At 37.1% G+C, this 20,871-nt stretch overlaps 1 protein-coding gene across 1 annotated transcript in view; it reads left to right on the top strand.

Annotated features, from left to right (window-relative positions):
- Positions 1-20,871, top strand: part of scfd2 (sec1 family domain containing 2) — a 125,560-nt gene that overhangs the window by 51,662 nt on the left and 53,027 nt on the right. Inside the window, exon 5 of the mRNA XM_079888340.1 lies at positions 6,647-6,920. Coding sequence (XP_079744466.1) covers positions 6,647-6,920 — 274 coding nt within the window. The remainder of the gene's footprint in view (positions 1-6,646; positions 6,921-20,871) is intronic.

Below are 20,871 nucleotides of genomic sequence, written 5' to 3'. Positions count from 1 at the left end.
TCACGCACTTTAACCTCCCGCACGAGCAGGGCCATTTGCGCTCTGGAGACGGCTTTGGTTTTTCCACTATCAAATTCCATCTTGTATATAGCGAATCCGCCCTGGTACTAGCACAACTGGCATTTAAAGGGGACATATCATGCTAAATCCACTTTTTTAGCCCTTAAATGCATTTTGTTGTATATTTGGAGTGTTTAGAAGTACAGAAAAGTTGAAATTATTCTCTTCAGGTGCTTCGTTGATATCTTTATATTCTGTTTTGGTCATATTTTTCAACCTGTTCCGATTTTTCTGTTAGCTATGACGTTTTGTGAACTATTACGTCACAGTATTTGCAGCGGAACTGCCAAATAAGGACATTGACTTCCAGCCCAACACTTCGAGCAATCCGCCATTTTTATTTCTCGCTGCAATTTTGTAGTGCAAGCTCAAAGATGCAGAAGTTACGAGAGGGTAAGTCAAAATGTTCGGTTGTTGGATGTAGTAACCCACACGCTTCATTACACCGTCTAATGTAGATGAACTGCCGCGCTTGTGACAGAGCGCATGTTTAACTGAAAGAACGAGCAGAGAGAGAGAGACCCGGTCGCGCGCACGCTCTCTCTCTCTCTTCGGAGCCAGGCGAAAGTGTAAACAAGACTTCACCGTCTCCAAACTAGACGCTGTCTTGCTCTCTCTCCCTCGCACATATTAATCAAAATAAATCGACACGGTGGTAAAAGGTCGGAAGACCAAAGTTTCATGTGTAAATAGCTGCTACAGTAACACACCATTGCGATACATCCATATGAAGACGTTGTTCTGCAGGTTCGTCGTCTTCATTTTCATCTCGCTCCGGCTCCGACTCTGGCTCGAACATGTAAGGCTGGCTGGACAAGTCTTCCGTTGTTGACATTTTGTTAATAGTGTGAATAAAAAGTTTCTCTGCTAATGAATAAAATCATATCTCTGCTATCAAACTACAAAAATGGCCGAACGGGGTGGAGTTGAACCGAGTGTCACCTTTACATCCTGGAGAGGGGGCGGGTTATGAAGTGTCTCAATTGTATTTAAAGAGACCGCACCAAAACGAGTTGCTCTCAGACGCACATCAGAAAAGGGGTAGAAAAGGGGCCTGTGGAGCTATAATAATGAGGAATTCAGACCCAAGCATTGCAGTTCCGCTTTATATAGACTACAAATGTATGATTTATATGTAAAAAGGAATGATTTAAAAGCATGATATGTCTTCTTTAAAGCGAATGGGAGATGAGACTCTGATTGGTTTATTGCACGTAAAGCCCAAAACACACCCATTACTCATTAAGAGAATAGGGACAACCCTTTTAGACCATGTGCTGGGCGCGCCACCATTTTTTCCGTCGTTAAACTAGCAAAAGTGGATTCGGACACGCCCTAAGTGCACTTGCGCCCTGCGCTTTAGACCATGCGCTTAGATCATTAAAATAGGGCCCTTGGTTTTCTGTGACTTTTGCTTGTAAATTTCATAATAATGTATAATTATAATAACCATATCATTTCCAGATATTGTTACATATTTTCTTTTGATAAAATGTTAAATGTATAATAAGTAAAAATGTTTCAAATAATTTTATAATTTTAAATAATACATGTATAAATTATACGTTTAAAACTGACAATTCTGAATAATTTTAATTTATATTTTGAATTTGTCATTTGTAGAGTGTGTTGGGGCCAGTGAAACTGTTGGCAGGGCAAGTAGAATTCTGAACTTCTGAAGCTGAAAAGAAAAAAATATGTTTTTTTCCTCTTCTGATCGTGTCCTATCTTGCCTTGGCTTCTAAGTGAGGCAGGTATGCCTTAAAAATTGGTGCATGACAGCCCTGGCACTGTTTATCCTTTCTAGCAAAGAATCATAGTGGGGCGAATGCATTTGTGGAATTTTATGTAGTTTGTAGGTCAGATGTTGCTATGGTACATTTCCAGTCAAAGATGTTGCAGAATACAGTATCTCTTACCATCATGATGTAGTGACAGCATCATAAAAGAATCTTTCTTTGGCCTGTAAATGAAGTAGAAAAGAAAACGCCTGCTCTTTTTCACAAATATTTGGGCTAAGGGTTCTGCAAGGCTTCTATTTCACAATGTCAAAGGATAAAAATGTGTTTTGTGGTAGAGGCTAGTGTGAGTCACGTGCCTTTTTTGAGGGAGTTTGTTCTTGTTTCCCTCAAATTTTATTCATTGTAAAACACGGATCTGGGCTTTGATTCAGAATTTCGCAGAACAAGATTGAATGTGGCGCTCACGTGGATGTGTGTTAACTTTAGATAACATCATACCGAAACAGGTATAAAATAAAGAATTGCCACTGTGCAGTGTCCCGCATATGTTGTGCTTGCGAAGGTTGTTTGGGTCGATCAGCCATTTGTTAAAGGAAAATTATTGATCAAGATTCACTGTGGTTCCTCTCAATTAGCTGTTTCTTTTTAAATGTATATCCTTTCGTTCATGGTGTTGTGAACATGTGATCCATCACACCCAGTCATACGCCAAGTCAATGTCCCTCTTAGAGGTCGACCGATTCATCGGTTTTGCCGATATATCGGTACCGATAGTTGATTGAGGGAACTATCCTTATCGGCAAAAATACATACCGATAGTTTTTCCGGGTTGCGTCCATTGCTGGAGCAGCTGAGAAGAGTGCACAGTCATAACACAGTACGAGAGCACTGAGAAGGGACTGCTGGCATTATACAGAGCTAGAGCGGCCTCTAGAGGCGGAATAAAAACTATTGGCACCGCATGTTGTTTATTGTAACATGTGAGGCTGCACGCAGCACAGAGACACTTCAGATGCGCATTTAAAACACTGACAGCGAAACGGTATGAATACAGAACACTACAGTCCATGTTGCCATTTCATTATAAAATAATTAATTTGTTGACTAGATGCTGCATTAGCAGAGAAAGAACAGAAGTATGTCTGCCGTCGAGGTAGCCTGGGAAAACCCAGACAAACTTCCGGCAAATTTAGATTTGCTCTGCAAGTAGTCTGGCAAAGAGCCCATTCAAGTCGATTTCTAATCCGTCCAAATCGAGGCACCAATCAGAAACGTTGAGGCGGGCTTTACACGATGACGATCGCTCTGATTGGTTTTAGGTCTATCCAATTGCGCCCAGAGGCATTTGAGCGACATCCGTTGGTGAAGCGCACCAACTTTTAAATGCATTATTGTATTCAAATTGCAAACACATGAGGACAGTCTCCATGAAAGACCCACTGGCAGATGAACGTGCTACTACATTTTTCTCCGAAACGGTAGGAAATTAAATTAGATTTAATAGAGGATTTTAACTCTGACAAGATGATTGACAGGGCAGTTTACGTGACAGGATGCACGCGACAGATCCGTCCGATAAAGATGACGAAGTAGTATGTCCCAAAGCTTGCCTACTTTTTTGCTTAACATTCAAAAGTAAATACCTTTTCTCCACAAAAAGAGTGCATACTTTTATGGCGTAGTGTAACTTAGGCGAATTGGGACGCAGCATATGGCTTTACACGATGACGATCGCTCTGATTGGTTTTAGGTCTATCCAATTGCGCCTAGAGGCATTTGAGCGACATCCGTTGGTGACGCCCCTTTGGAAATTAGTTATTAATGAAGCTTTGCCAGACCATAACTCAGTTACTACTGAGAATGGTCTGGTTTTAACCAGGCTACCGTCGAGGCTGAGAGGACTAACATTAGCCTACCTCGAGCGGTTAAAACAATGTGACAAAAACACATGCAAACCTGACCCAAATGTTTAGTGTCGCAATTTTTACGCAATTTTTAATTTTTATCTATTTGCATTATTTTATATCCAGCTGGTCACTTGTATGCTTTCATTAGCCAGCGAAGTTGCATATTTAAAGCTATAGTGATGTGATTGCTTTCTCAACATTGATATGTTGAAGCAGCCGACAGATACACAAACAATTCAGAAACGCATTTGATTCAATTATTTTTTTATCACTGCAATACATTTTGTTATTTTGATGAGATAATCACCAAGTGTTCTAATAGGCCTATATAGAATCAAATAAAGTGAGAGACTATACATTTATGCAATTTTAATGCTCCTGCCTTTGCAGATATTTAAAGATGGCCATCTTTAAGCATAGCAGACTCTTTGGATTAATATGAAATGGTAACACTTTACAATAAGATTACATTTTTAGCATTAACTAAGGAACGTTTTGTCCATTGTTAGTTTGTTAATGTCAACATTTACTAATACATTTTAAAATGAGTTTCAAATTTTATTTTAAGTGTTACCTATGAAATTTACCTATGTTTCTAGGTTATACCTAAAGAAACCTGTGATATTTTAATGTTTAAATTATTTTCTGTAAAATTCATTCTGTTGAACTTCTCATTTTATTATATTCATATTTATATATTTATTTAATTTAGCACATTTCAGTTCAGCACTGTTTTACTTGGAGTGTTATGTTTTTTTTTTATCCAGTATCCATTGGATATCGGTTGATTAATTGGTTATCGGCACGTACGGTCAAACCTAAATATCGGTACCAGTAAAATCCACTATCGGTCGACCTCTAGTCCTTCTTACATATCCAGGCCTGCATTTAGAATGATTCCATCCAATGGAGAAAGAGTGAGTCCCTCATATCCAGCCGTTCTGGCTGGGAGGTTATATGGCACAACGATCTGAATTAGCCCGCTGGGGTTCGACTTCCTCTATTTGAGTTCCCCTTGAGCACACTCCAAGAAAGAACATTCTACAAACCAGAAACATCTAAATTCTATTCCAATTCTGTACACCATGGGTGAGACCTTAGAAGTCTAATGGGGAATCTCATCCACTAAAGCGGGGTAAAGGTGGGCGTACACTGTACGAGTTCGGACACTCGGGAGGTTGTAGGATATTGCACACGGCACGACTGTACTGCACAGTGAGCCGGTGCCAATTGCACGAGCTTTTGCGCTAAACACAGAGACTGAAGCTTTCAGTGTTGCTGCTATAGCTTTGGATAGAAAGAAGAAAGAAAAAAATGATTTGTTGAAGAGCAGAGAGCAGCACAGCCATTCCTTTCAACAGAAACAACTAGACTCTAGAGAATGTATTGTATAGTGTGTGTTTGTGTAGTGTGTGTTTGTGTTTGTTACATCCTCTGAGCTATAGCTTAATAGCATTCATAGATCTAGCCTGTGTGACGTGTTTGTGTATGATTTGGCAATATGGGACAGCCTATGCTGGTCAAAATCAGGCCGACTCCCCGAATTTTTTAAACATGCTCGTAATGTATTCAGCTCATCTCGTAATTCCTCTCACACAATGTGAGCCACGACCATATGAGCATCAACGATTTCCACATGATTTCTTCCGAGTGAAAAAAATGGCGTGTGTGCCCGACTTAACGGTGTGGAATTTCATTTTGTCTGAAATAATAACCTACAACACACTCTTTTATTTCTCTTCTGACTGATAATGGTTACCTCATAAGATGATTCAGGTGGGCCGCTCATGTTCGGAAGGAAGGATGACACGCGGGGGCCTAGTGGGCTGAAACTCCATGTTTCAGTGCTTTGGAATGTATTGTTTGGTTGTCATTGTACTCCCAGGCTCAGAGGGAGGATTTTGTAGTTTTCAGATATGAGATTCTGAAGCAAGGCCAGTTTAGCTCTCTCTAGAGAGAGAAAACGTGTTTGTGTTGGGCAGAACAGCTCTGCTGAGCTCAACAGGGACGTTTTTCATTGCATATGAAATCCATCCTCAAGGTTATTAGATTTTGTAGGTTTCAAATACTCACACGCTCTAACACAAGCACGCAATCATTCTCAGACTCACACGAACACTCACAAACATGTTGATTTGTATCTCAAAAGTCTGTCCTCATGTATACTGAGCAGTTTTTCCTGTCAGCAGAGTTAAATTTGCTTTGATATTGTTGACAACAAAGATTTGTGGAAACTTTTCAGGGTCATCTGCACTTCCGTTGCTTGGGAATAAATCTTGATCTCTTGGGCAGCTTCTTGACAAATTTTGTGTTTTTTTAAATGGACAGCAAATGCATAATCTGAGTTAAAGACATCATATAGTTAATATACTTAAAATAAATATAAATATTATGTACTTTGTGTTATTGTCAGTGCACAAATATACAAATATGCATTAAATGGATCAAAGGTAACAGTAAAACAGTTCATCATTGATAATATTAAATGTTTTTTTAGCAGCAATTTTAACAGGTATTAAATTGTAATATTTCACATAATTTTTTTACTGTATTTTAGATCAATAAATGCAGCCTTTGTAAGCATAAGAGACTTTTTTCAAAAACATAATAATATGGGATACGAGAAAATATTTTAACCCCACTTCACCTTTAAAAGATATTTTAGCAGATCTCATCCATAACAGAATTAGGTATTAGTTCAGGGTCAGAGGAAATAATTGCTCCCTTCAGTGCTGATTTGCTAAAGAATTTAGCATAAAACTGGAAAAGAGTGCGGTGGAGATCTCTGACATAATGATTGATCGTGTCATGGAAATAACTAAAGCAGAACTTTGTAATTCCTGCTGGATAAATGTCACCGCTGTAGTTTGAAAGATGCGATGCTACATTTTTAATAGTCTTAATATTGCTGATGAATGTCTTGTCTCTGTTCTTCAGGCCTTGGGGGACTCTGACCTGGCAGAGGTTCTGAAACAACTTCTTCCCCTCATAAAGTCCAGTGAGTCTGGAACAGGTTCTGACTCTGGCGAGCTGAGCATGGATGATCTTCTGGTGCTGCTGGTTTATGTGTACTCTATGGCCCAGGAAGCATGTCCGGCTGGTGCTGAGGAGGGAAAGCATGTGGAGAAGGTGGAGAAGGAATTGATTGGTGCATTGACACTCCGACTCACCCGGGAGACCACGTTAAGCCCTCTGCTTCAGGACATCACAGGTCAGTGGTGGAATACTAGTTCAACATGATCCCAGTATCATTATACTAAAGGTGATGATACACAGGGCAACTTTTTGAGCAATGTTGCCGTCAACGGGCATCCAGATAGAGACACAGGGCCCATGACCGATCTAAATTATCCAGACAGAAATTTACTGCCCATTTTCAAGGGGAAAGTGGCCAAGCATCAATCGATCGGCAAGATTACCCAGCAACATTGCTCAAAAAGTTGCCCTGTGTATCATCACCTTAAAGCAATAATGTGCAGAGACAACTAGAAGTCAGCTCAGTTAGTAATGATATAGTGTCACATTATTGTCACTTAGTTTCCACATCATTGAGGGACTTCATGAAGCTGTCATGCCTTAATCTCTGTGTTGCTAGTGCTGGAACATTTAAACAACAATGCTGATTATGCATGTATTAGAGATGCGCGGTTGGCGGTTACAGCCGCGGACTCCGCGGATAAACCGCGGATTGGGTGGATGACGTGACGAAAAATAATATTTTAATTAAATTTGGGCGGGTGGTGGGCGGTTGAACCAATCAAATGAAAAATATATGTATACACCAATCAGCGGATGGCGGGCGGGTGCGGTTTTGAAAATTGGTCAAAAACGTTGGTGCGGATGGATGGCGGACGGATGATGAGTTTTGTGATGCGGTTGCGGATGAAATAATAGCCCATCCGCACATCTCTAGCATGTATGCTCTTTTATGCATGTAGCTTCTATAAGCTCTTAATTTTAGTTTACATTTGCCATCATCTAATGCTCACTTGTTCATTTTTAAAAACACTAATAACTGTTAATGCAATTTTATTTATTTAGACAAAATAGTATAACATTTTAATACCAGCCATAACTTATCAGTTTCAACATACATTTTAATATCAGTGCATCCCTAAATATTTGTTTTAGAAAATAAATAAAATTGCCACACCTCACAAAATTAATTTTAAAAATGTGTTTATTGTTGGAATGGTTAACTTTTTTTTAGTCCAGAACATTTTGTCAACTACCCATATACACTACCGTGTTTTTATTATCATTATTATTATTTCTTTTTAAAAAGAAATTAATACTTGTGTTTATCAAGGATGCATTAAATTGATCAGTGCAAATGTGACAGTAAATTCTTTTACATTGCTACAAAGATTTTTTTTTTTTTTTTTTAATAAATGCTGTTCTTTTGAACTTACTTTCTTTCGAAAGCTGTTTAAATTTTAATGTTGATAATAAGAAACATTTATTGAATTCCAAATCAGCATATTGGAATGATTTCTGAAGGATCATGTGACACTGAAGACTGGAGTAATGATGCTGAAAATAAAGCTTTACCATCACAGGAATAAATTACATTTTTAAAATATATTCAAATAGAAATGTTATCTGAAATTGTGTTTTTACTGTATTTTCGATTAAATCAATGCAGTCTTGGTGAACATAAACTTCAAAAAAGCAGAATCTTAAAAAAAAAACTAAAAAACTTAATTAATCATTTTACTATCACACCAAAGAGCGAGAGAAATGGTAATCACGTAAATGATCTGGCTATGTCTGTGTTCTTTAATGTGCGCATTGTCATTAAATCGCCCACAGAACTTTCTACTCCCATCAGCGCTTTTATGGGATTGTGTTCTTACACTAATTTGCCCTGTTACCAGAGCCTTAATTGTCTACGTAGGCATGACTTCTAAGCCGTCCTTACCATAGAAAGAACAGAGTTTGTATTTTTCTTTTCTTCAGCATTCTTCTTGCTCCCTTACTAGGTTTTGAAACACAGTATCTCAGGTTGTCCCTCAATTACTGTACTGTATACAAGATGTATTACTTAAAGGAAAGGATCAAGAAAGAGCTGGGTCACAGAGGAGTCAAGATGATACAAAATGGATGGAGATGGTAAAAGTGAGCAAGTTAAGATGAATGGAGAGAAACACCTCTGTTTTCTGTCTTTTGTCCCCAGGAATACTCACTCACAACCTCACATTCCATCAGTCACACACACACATGCTAACACACTGCTCTTTTTTATGTTGGAATCCACTTTGAAAGGAAAAGATTCAAATCTTTGATTTACTTTTTCCTCAGACGTTCTCCCTTTTTCATGCTCTCTCTCTCTCTCGGTTTGGTGACAGCTGATGGAAGCCATCTGAATCTGTGGCCCATAAGAGAGCCTGTAAACTTGATTCAGCCTGATTTGTGACTGCAGGAATGAACTCTGTACACTCGCCGGCCCGCACTTCAAACCAATTCAGTCTCCAGGCTTTAGTTTCTTAGTCATTTTTGCTTGCCGCCTACATAATGTTGTGTATTCAAGGTTACATGGAGGTTTCTTAAAAAGACTGCATGCCATGCTTCTTTTGAAACATGACTACAAGTTCAACTTTTCCAACCTTGAGAGCTCTGTTTTGGTGTGTGTGTGTATGAGCTTGTTTTACTTCTGCAATGATTTGATGTTCTAAAGTGAAATTCAAAGTGCCTATTAGGCTGGTGGACACACCCTGAGAGAGTCGCCATCAGCGCATGTAATAGATGCTTTTGCCACAGCGGTCAGACTGGCTTGTGGTCCTCCATCTTTACCGTGTGTGTGTGTGTGTCGGTGTGGTTTTGAAGTTTCACGAATGTTTCCGTACCTGCGGGGTTCTGAAAGGAACACGCTGGCATGTTGCAGCATTGCGATTGTTGGAAAATATGCTGTAACTTGAGTAAACGTGAGCACAGTTTTTGAGCTGAAAGTTGCTATCCATTATAGACACAATCCATTACATTGTGTTATGTAAATACATGTATGTAATCTTTAGCAAATCTCCAAATATCAATTACATTATGAATATAATATAAAAGTTGATGCCTAAATTCACAGCATTTATAATTAGTAGTGTTTTATTCATTTAGACAATTTGTAATTTTAATAATAAAATTGTTCTATCGCTCTATAAAAATCGTTCGTTCTTTCTAACATTCTTTCTATCGTTCTATTTATCCTTATTTCTATCAGTTGTTCTTTCTATCATTCTATCTATCGTTCTTTATATCATTAAATATATCGTTTGTTCTTTCGATCATTGTCTAATGCTCTTGCTATCAATCTTTTTTCCTATCGTTCTATCTATCGCTCTTTTTTATCAATCGTTCTTTATATCATATCTATCGTTTGTTCTTTCTATCGTTCTTTCTAAAGTTCTTTCTATCAATCGTTCTATCTGTCATTCTTTCTATCAATCCTTATTTCTATCATCATATCTATCATTTGTTCTTTCTATCATTATATCTATCGTTTTTTCTTTCTATCGTTCTATCTAAAGTTCTTTCTATCATTCGTTCTTTCTGTCATCCTCTATCGTTCTTTTTAACATTCTATTGCTCTGTCTATCATTCTCTATTAATCGTTCTTTTTATTGTTCTATCTTTTGTTCTTTCTATCATTCTTTTTATCCATTCTGTCTATCGTTCTTTCTATCATTCTTTCTATTGTTCTTTCTATCATTCTATCTCTCGTTCCTTCTATCGTTTCATTGTTCTATCATTTTAATAATATAGTATTTTATATTATGCATTAAAATTAATGTTAAGTACAGTTAAAAATTGAATATTTACTTTTTTCCCATCCTTCTTTCGTTCTTGTCTTTTTTTTTTCTCTCTCTTGCATTGATGAAGAATGCTTTGGCTCTTGCTAACTTCCTGCTCTGCTCGGCTGAGGGGCCTCTTTCTCCCTCTCTCTGTCTTTTAAAGCGTATGACTCTTTCATATAAACACTGGCCTGCCAATTATAGTACCAATGCACACCAGGTGTGTCCAGGAAAATGTATGACTGCTCATTGACAGCTATTTGTAGGTTTTAAAGGAGTTTCTGAGCGTATGAACGTTTACGTGTGTCTGGACGCACATGTAATGAAACTTTTGCCATATGTTTTCGTCATCAGTGTAACAATCAAGTTATTTAACAATGAAAGAACGTGCAGCTGGTGTTCTTGTACCAGTGAAATATATATTGATTGTGACATTCGGCTCAATTAAATTGGTCTGAATGGAAATCAGGCTCGACTTGAAACATGGTCGCCATGGGAACCGGCCGCTTATGCACACACTAACATGCACTCAGCCTCTGGTCAGCATGGGAACCGCTCTGCCTGAATAATCATTTTAAATCAGCCGAGAAAAGAGAAACACTGTCATAATGAAGCTCACCCACTTGCTCTCAAACTCACAGAGATTGCATAGAGAGCTTCAATAACAGGACGTACACCCCAAGACAAATACACAGCAGAAAAGCCTGTCAGAGCAAACACACACATGCAGAGGGCGAGAGAAGTTAAAAACACACTCATGGGAGGTGAATTACAGAGCATCACCGGACTCTACAGAATTACAGAGGGAAGTGCTGCTGTAACTCTGACTGCTGTCTTTCATTATGTGTGTCGTCCTGTTTACCAACATCAGATAGTGGGTTTGACTGTCTGTCTATCCGTCCATCCCTCTCTATCTATTGTTATTTCCATCTATCGTTTCTGTCTATCATTATTTCTATCTATCTATCTATCTATCTATCTATCTATCTATCTATCTATCTATCTATCTATCTATCAGTCTATCTATTGTTCTTTCTATCTATCTATTGTTATCTATCGCTCTTTATATCATTCTATCTGTCGTTCTTTCATTCTATCCTTCTATCCACTGTTCTTTCTATCGATCATTCCGTATCATTAGCTATTTCTATCGTTCTGTCTATCATTCTATCTATCTATTGTTCCTTCTATCGAATCGTTCTTTTTATCTATCATTCTGTTATTATTTCCTTCTGTTGTTCTTTCTATTGTTCTATCTGTTGTTCTTTCTATCTATCATTCTTTATCTTTCGCTATTTCTATCGTTCTGTCTGTCATTCTATCTATTGTTCATTCTTTCTATTATTCTGTCTATCTGTTGTTCTTTCTATCTTATTATTCAGTTCTTATATCTATCATTCTTTGATTCTATCCTATCTATTGTTCTTTCTTTCTATCATTCTTCACTATTTCTATCGTTCTGTCTGTCATTCTATCTATTGTTCATTCTTTCTATTATTCTGTCTATCTGTTGTTTTTTCTATCTTATTATTCAGTTCTTCTATCTATCATTCTTTGATTCTATCCTATCTATTGTTCTTTCTTTCTATCATTCTTCACTATTTCTATCGTTCTGTCTGTTATTCTATCTATTGTTCATTCTTTCTATTATTCTGTCTGTCTGTTGTTTTTTCTATCTTATTATTCAGTTCTTCTATCTATCATTCTTTGATTCTATCCTATCTATTGTTCTTTCTTTCTATCATTCTTCACTATTTCTATCGTTCTGTCTGTCATTCTATCTATTGTTCATTCTTTCTATTAGTCTGTCTATCTGTTGTTCTTTCTATCTTATTATTCAGTTCTTCTATCTATCATTCTTTGATTCTATCCTATCTATTGTTCTTTCTATCATTCTTCACTATTTCTATCGTTCTGTCTATCATTCTATCTATTGTTCATTGTTTCTATGTTTTATCAATCCATTGCTCTTTCTATCGTTCTATCTTTTGTTCTTTCTTTTTATCATTCTATCTGTTGTTCTTTTTATCTATCATTCTATCTATCATTATTTCTATCGATGTGGAAAAATTGCAACCTAACAAAAAATTATGAAATGTTATACTAATATTAATATATATGTACAATTTAATAATTGAATATACCTATTATTATATTAACATTGTTTTATCTTGAAAATGTATTATGTTTGCTAATATTTTAATGTTTTTATTATTGCTACAAAACAATGTCTGTGCAGGGACTCGGTTAATCATTTTTTAGAACCAAAGAGCCTGATTCACTAAAATGATTGTCTACCTCTCCATCTGTATAATAACATATACTTGTTGAGATGGTGGTCTCTACTTTGTCCTGTGAGTTTGATCTACATCAGTGCAGGGGGCAAGAGGGCGGTGTTTGCTGCAGTGTGTTATTATGATGTTATTGGAGTTCAGCGCTGTCATCACTGAAGGCTTGTGGCTTTACAGAGCAGCGGGTAGAGAGTCAGAGGTGAGGCAGTAAAATCTCTCCAAACAGACAGATCAAGAACTGAGAGAGGAACGAATTCACTAGAGGATGGATAGAAAACGAGACAGAGGAGTATCCTCACTTCTGTAGAATCTGAATGAGAATGTGTCTGACACTAAATCTGACTTTAATTTTTGTTAGTAACCTGTGTTTGTCTCTGGTTTTAGTTTTAGTCTATCTAGGGAAATGTTTCCTTTTCAGTCTTACATCATAGGAAATGAGTTCTTTAGTTATCCACAGCCAACTCTACATGTGGTACCTGAGCTATCGCTGTGAAACAAGAAATATTATTGGATAAAAAGGCTTCCTGCTGGACTGAATCAGCAAATGTAATTGGATGACCTCAAAGGGCTTTGTGTGAAACAGAGAATGTTATTGGCGGAGGTGTTGACTTTCTGAAAACAGTGATGGTGTGCTACTGTGTCTGTTTATAGAATTGGACGAGCCCCATCGATAAATAAAACTTTGAAGACTGTTTATAGAGCGGTATTGTCTGAATTAGGAGCTGATGGATAGCACATGAATCACAGACCTGATATTTAAATGGCTCGGGGCTTTGAACGGTGAAGAGTAAAATAGAAAAGCCATCTGTTCTTTTTTATGGATTTTTATTTATGATATTGAATGTTATTCATTTCTGCTGGCCACGTGAAGGTTTAAAGTCGGCATAAAGAGGCATTTATAACCCATGTAGTTATTTTCAAGTGATACAGGATATTTTATTTAATATCAGTGTATTTGTCCATTGAGAATTATTTGGATTATTAAAGGGATCTCTTACAGGGGGTTGAAGGGGAGGGGCTGAAAAACACTTACTTAAATTTAATCTTTAAAAACGTTCATTTGTTAAATCTTTGGGGAAAGAATTATAAGAAAATAAGTGTAGCATTTTAAACACTTTTTTATTTTATTTTTTATTTAGAGAAAATAATACAGAATTTTAATATCAGCCATTTTATCTGTTAATGATCATAACATGAAAATAATTATTACCTTATTGTTTTGGACATAATATTGATTTTGCTGAATTTCTATCTCAGTTTCTATGATATCAAGTTTTGCGCTTGTGTTACAGTGGGCATTTCAAGGAATATCATTGATGCTAATATTTTTAAACAAAGTACTGTATCTGTCAGCAGAATTATTAAAACACACATGCATAATTCATAATTACACACAGACACATTTTAAAGTAGTCAAAGTCTGCAGGAGTAAACACATATGTATGTAACCATATTGCCTGCATGTACATGTAGAAGTGTCATACATTGGCCTGGATGTGTCCCAGCACATAAACACATGCACAAAATCTCTATTTCCCGCCTTTTCCGCCATCATGTTTACTGCCAAAACACAGTGATTTAACTGCACATATATACAGCAAAAAAAAAAAATCAAATCCCACTTCATCCTCTTGGCCAAGGGCATTTAATCATCCACAAATACACACGTTAAAACCAAATACACACGCTAGTACAATTGCATCTTCATGAACACGTTCACATAGTACATGATAGAAAAATAAATATTTGTTGAGATTATTTATTTATTTATTTATTTTTCTATAACTTTCACCCATCTGTGTGAGAGTCATAGGAAGCAGAGAAGCATGCTGGGAGGTCTCTCTGGAGATATGGGGGTGTCTTCCTCTGAGTACCTGCCTGTGTTTGTCTGTGGATGCCCTGTGTGTTTTTCTAAATCTGTGTGTGGCCTCATACGTGTAAGTGGATGTGTGTGTTTGTTTTGGTGAGCTATCAGATATCATATATGCTCCAATGTGTTGCAAAATTTCACTATTCTCTTTTTTTTTTTACATTTAGCATATTTATTGTAATGACTTGTTATACTTTGAAATCCAACATTTGGGAGAGGATTGTGTATCAGAATTACCCAGCATGCATGGCAACTACTAGATTGCGTAATTGATTTTTACAACATTTAAAGGGTTAGTTTAATTACTCACCCTAATGTTGTTCCAAACCCGTAATACCTTCGTTCATCTTCGAAATACAAATTAAGATATTAGACTGCAACGCCATTACCACTTTCAAGGACCAGAAAGGGAGTGAAAATATCTTTAAAATAGTCCATGTGACTACAGTGATTAATGTGAAGCGACAAGAATACTTTTGGTGTGCCAAAAACGAACAAAAATAACTACTTTATTCAACAATTTCTTCTCTTCCATGTCAGTCTCTGACGCTGTTCACATTGTGTAAACAGTGCAGCGCCTCCGGGTTCTACATCAGAACGTCGGCTCAGTGTTGGCGGGATCCTGCGTCAGCATCACACACATGTGTCGTGGTGCTCACGTGAACAGCGTCAAAGACTGACACGGAAGACAAGAAATTGTTGAATAAAGTCATTGGTTTGGGGAGTTTTTTGCTAAAAATATTCTCGTTGCTTCATAACATTAAGGTTGAACTACTGTAGTCACATGGGCTATTTTAACAATGTCTTTACTACCTTCCTGGGCCTTGAATGTGGTGATTACGTTGCAGTCTATGAGACATGAGGGTGAGTAATTAATGACAGAAATTATTTTTTGTCTGAACTAGCCCTTTAATGTTGAGTAATTGTACATTCCAGTTAAATTTATGATGATATTTTTTTTATATTTTTTCCAAGCAGTACTGTTTGTTTTTGCCATAGTTGTCTGTAAAATCATTTCTGTGTTATAGTAGCCCGGTTTGCAAAAAGCAGAATGATGTTGATCTACTTGACAAAGAGATCTCTCACCCCATGACCCTTTATCTCTTTCTCTCTCTCTCTTTCAAGGGATTTCCAGTTACCATTTCTTTTATTTATTTACTTTCCATGCCTCTACCTACCTACACACACACACACAAACCTCTACCTTCATATAAATATATAGACGGAAGTGGTTTGTACCTACTGGTTTCTACAGAGGAAATTAATAGTCATGCTTTAATTAGAAGGAAATTAAAAATCTCTTCTTTAATTAAAGGAAATGAAACACTCCTCAGCTCCAGGACAGGAAGCACATCCAGACAAGCTTACTGATTGGAGGATTTCATCACTCGTATCATCCAATCACAATCTGCCTGCAGGATATATCAGTAACATTTGAACTGTGTGTGTGTGTTTGTGAATACTGTATGTTCATGAAGGAAGTAAAAGTCTAATAAATGTAGTTAGCACTTGTTTGTGACAGGAAACCCTTCAGCTCATAAAGAGACTTTAAACAGTAATCATAGCCACAGGGGTCGCTCACAGAAAAACACACACACGAGCGAGGGGACAGTCCCAGCCGTCTTACACACAGCCAAACACACGTCCACATTCTTTCTGGTCATATCACTCCTTTGGGAATGGTTAAGATTACTCACTCACAATCCATCTCTCTCTCTCTCTCTCTCTCTCTCTCTCTCTCTCTCTCTCTCTCTCTCTCTCTCTCTCTCTCTCTCTCTCTCTCTCTCTCTCGTTCCTCTCTTGGGGTCTGTCCTGCTTGCCCTTAACGCACGCTTGTGCGTATCTGTCTCTGTCTGGGTCACTGCAGAGATGCAACTTTTTTCCCTCCTATCCTCCCTCATCTCTCTGCACATTAATACAAAGTTATGTCATGAAACTCTAGATGGCGCAGGCTTAGAGGTCCTTACCTCCATCTGCTTGCAATCACATCATTCTCTATAGGGCATAGCTGATTGGTTCTTGCTGTATCAGTAGCCAATGAGCTCGCTGCTCAATCTCCAAAAACTTAATCTGCATTTGCTCTAGCAGTTGCATCATGCTTTCAGAAACCCTCCATCTTCCCCAGCTCCACCTGTATAGATCTGCTATGGTTAATGCATGTATGTATAATAGCAGATCTATTCCGCCAAATCCAAACATATCATAATTGCCTTATCCATTACCAGGCCAAACACTCAAGAGAGTTGTCATGACAGAAAGGATTGTGCTTTCAATCTCCAAACTCTGGCATCTTTTTGAGTTCACTGATATCTAATTTCCTAACAAAATCACTGAATAATAGCAGGAACAAACATGCCTCTTCACATAATACTGTTTATATAGTTTTTCTTTTCTTTTTTTTGTCTCTCAGCTTGTCAAATTGAATTCATTATCCATGACTGACAGGCATTCATATACTGCTATAATGAGTGGAATTTGCAGTGAAAATGGGGGCCTTTCTTTATCATCTTTGGTTTCGGTGAAATCAGTGTTGGTTTATGCTCTTTTGCTCTGGTCGGTCAGATGTGTGTTCGAGTCTTATGCAGCGCTGGGCTCCAGATGGAAGGCCTCCCGTTGCTCGACGTTGGCCGGGTCATTTCCTGTTTGGAGGTCTGGTGTTAATCAAGGCCTGAGCCAGGGGGAACAGCCCCTATATTCTGCTCTTCACTCCACCACACTAACACTGTCTCTCCTTTAAGTCTTTTTGCTATCTCCTTCTTTCTCTCCCTCTCTTCTTTGTTTCTCTGCAGGGGCCGATACCCCTCTCTTTTTCTTCTTTCCCCCAGGTTCTTCTTCAATTCCATCAGTTCTTTCATCTTTTCTCTTGATCCTTCTCTTCTTATATTCTTTAACTTTGTTTGAGTTCTTGATGACTGTCTGTATAACAGTGGTTAATTATTAGTTATTGATGTTAATGATTGATAAGTGTTTAGTTGTTAACTGCCATCTCTTGTTCACTGTTAATGATATTGTTGTTCATATTGAGTCATTACATATATAGACTGGGTCAGTAGAGATCTATTGATGGGGAACCTAGACAATTCCTATACTCTCTGGGCTCTGGGTTTGACTGCTAATACAGACTGCCTTTTTTAACCCTCTGATGTCTTTAAATATATTTTTTAATTATTCAGGATCTGCTTTTTATCCAACCCATCTTCTGTTGTAATGGACTAGGGATGCGCCGATATTAAAGTTCTGGCCAATACTGTTTTAGGGCTGACATTAAAGTTCTATACTATGTTGTTAAATAAATTAAAAATAGTACAATAAAAAAATAAAATCATTTTAAATACTACAAGTGAATTTAAGCATCACATTATGTACACTATGAAAATGTATATTAATTTTGAGATTTAAATATTAATTTTAAGTGGTCATTAGATGACAGAAAATGTCATCTAAATGTAAAAAAAGGGGGAAATGAGCAGCACAATTAAATAGTATCAGCCAATATGGTTAAAAAAAGTGTATTGTTTGCTGATAATCAATTTGGTACAGATAAATGATGCATTCCTACAATGGGCAGAATTGTAATGCTCTTAAGATACAAAAAAGTTTTAGATTGATTATAAATGTATTTTGAAGTCAAAAAAAAAAGAAAAGAAGCATTATGATTTTTGTTGTAATATTTAATTGCATCAGAGGGATAATTTGACTTTGTTGCTAAGGGTTTTTTTCCCCTCTTACTTGTTTCTCACATTTGGAAAGTGTGTGAATTTCCCAAAAAGATGGGTATGAGTGTAGAAACATGTCCCTCTTATTTATAAGAATTGAGATATCCTTGATTTCTGTGGTCATTTAATGGTGTTTCATATCTATGTTAGAGGCCAGTTGTGCCTCATTCTGATGAACAAATGCTTGGTGTGTATTTTTCCTGTTCTCCAGCTCTCTATCTTTCCCTAGCTTCCTCTCTTCCTGTCTTTTTCTCTCTTTTCACTATCTTTCATTCTTATCTTGAGCAAAATGTGGTCCACTGCCTTCTCTTCTTCATGCTCCTGAGTCTGACACACACACACACACACACACACTCAAACACAAGGTCATCTTCACCCTTTGATGCACAGAGCTGCTTTCCATCAAGGGCCATGTGTGTGAGTTCACCACTTCAGCTCTCATAGTACATGTATCTCCACATACATACAGACTTCTTTTTCTTCTGGGCTTCTACAAAGTGTAGATGTTAAACTGTGCAAGTCTATAACCAGGTAAAATATTGCCAATTAATATGTTTGACCTTCTCTGCTCTCACCTTATCACTGTTACAGTGTCCATATTATGTTTGATTGATTATTAGCGTTTTCATAAGGAAAGGACCAGAATATCACAGGGACATGAACAATCACATTAGCAGTCAACTAGCAATCTACAGCTAGGTTCTCCTTCCCACCAGGTTCTCTCAACATCACAGACATCTCGTATAGATGACCCCCTTGACCCCTGCTCCACTAGATTAGACGACAATTTCCAGCCAGAAACAATGTGTGTGTGTTTTATTTTGCTCTATTGTGGGCTCTTTTTAATTTCCTTTGCATTCGTAGAGCCCCCTAATCCAGCCATACATCCACCTCATCTTCTCAGCCTCCTCTGCCTGCAAAATATGCTTTTCATTTACTCCCGTCCTGCGTTCTCCTATCACTTACTCACTGGCTCGCTCATCCACAGCTTTTCTGGTTCTCCGCCTTTCCTGATTACAACTCTTGAGCTCACCATCCATTTTTCTCATTTCCTGTTGGACCGTTGAGCTAAATTTCCAGAATAAACATCCACATGCTTGCTTGTAGTTTTATTTTTTAATTGTTCTGTCCTCTGACACACACACACATTCACAGTCCTGTGTTTCTTACACATCTGTGGCTCAGGTGTAAATGCAGGGCCCCCCAAATGACTGCAGCGCTTAAGAGGTAAAACACACTCTTTAAGCTTATTGTAAATCCACTAGGGTTGCACCATCTAACAGAAAAATTTGAAATGGTGTGAAACCAATATTTAGCACAGTTTGGTTCCTGACTAGCTGCTATGCAGTGTTACATGAACATAAAAGCAGTATATTTATTTATATTTATTTATAAATGCATTAAGCTGCATTCACACTACAAGCGACTTTGTCGCTGCATGTCGCCAGTGGCTGGCGGTGAGGTCGCTAGTGGGCGTTCCCACTACTGGTTGCCTAGTAATGTTTGTGAGTGACATTCACGGATGTTATGTTGTAGACAACAAATCTGTTTTCTTGCCGCTACAAGCAAACATTTGGAAGGAAAAGTCTAAATATAAATGGAATCAGTACATAAAATGCATAATATTAAAGATGAATGAGAAACAGCGAGTGCTCTTTGCTATCGCGGCTATTTAACTGCAGCAAATGGGCAAATACTGGTCTTTCTGAGTTCACGAAACCATTCAGGCTCGGAGTCAGCACGGCGAGTACCACAGTATTTACACGGAGACATATCATAAATTATTGGACAGTTTCTGACTGCTAAAATAAACTTCTCATTCATCTTGCCTCGGCTCCATTGAAATGAATGGTATCGTGTCGCTTTGTTGCTTGTAGTGTGAACGCAGCTTTAGTGAATGATTTGATAATATAAACTTAATGCATCGATTATGGAATTAATTATAAAATAATCAATTATTGAGAAATACATGGCAACTCTTGCAGCAAAAATTTTAAGTTCATGCTGCTGAGTCCTGTGCCATTATTCATAATTTTGTCTGGATTTGAGCAAAGTTAATTATAGTTATGATGTACAATGTTTATTTTCTGGTAAATACGAATAATTTATTTTGAAATGCAGTTGAAAAGTATGCTAAGCCACAATTATTTTAGTTGTTAATTTAGTAAATATTCACATAATGCATATTAAACTGTTTACTCCTTATTTTAGTGTTAATGTAGAAAACAGCTGTGATTTATTTTTTGCAGTTCACAAAATATAAGTTTAAAAGAGCAGCATTTATTTTAAAGGTAATATTTTGAAAGACGTATATATTGTCACTTGTAATCGATGTAAAGCATATTGATGGATAAAAGCATTAATTTCTTTAAAAAAAAAAAAAAAAAAAAAAAAAAAAAAAAAAATATATATATATATATATATATATATATATATATATATATATATATATTATTGACCCCAAACTTTTGAACTGTAGTGTATATACGCTCATAAAACTGTA

Source organism: Squalius cephalus (assembly GCF_949319135.1).
Source record: "Squalius cephalus genome assembly, chromosome: 12".
Lineage (NCBI taxonomy): Eukaryota > Metazoa > Chordata > Actinopteri > Cypriniformes > Leuciscidae > Squalius > Squalius cephalus.
This window is presented reverse-complemented; position numbering and strand designations above follow the sequence as displayed.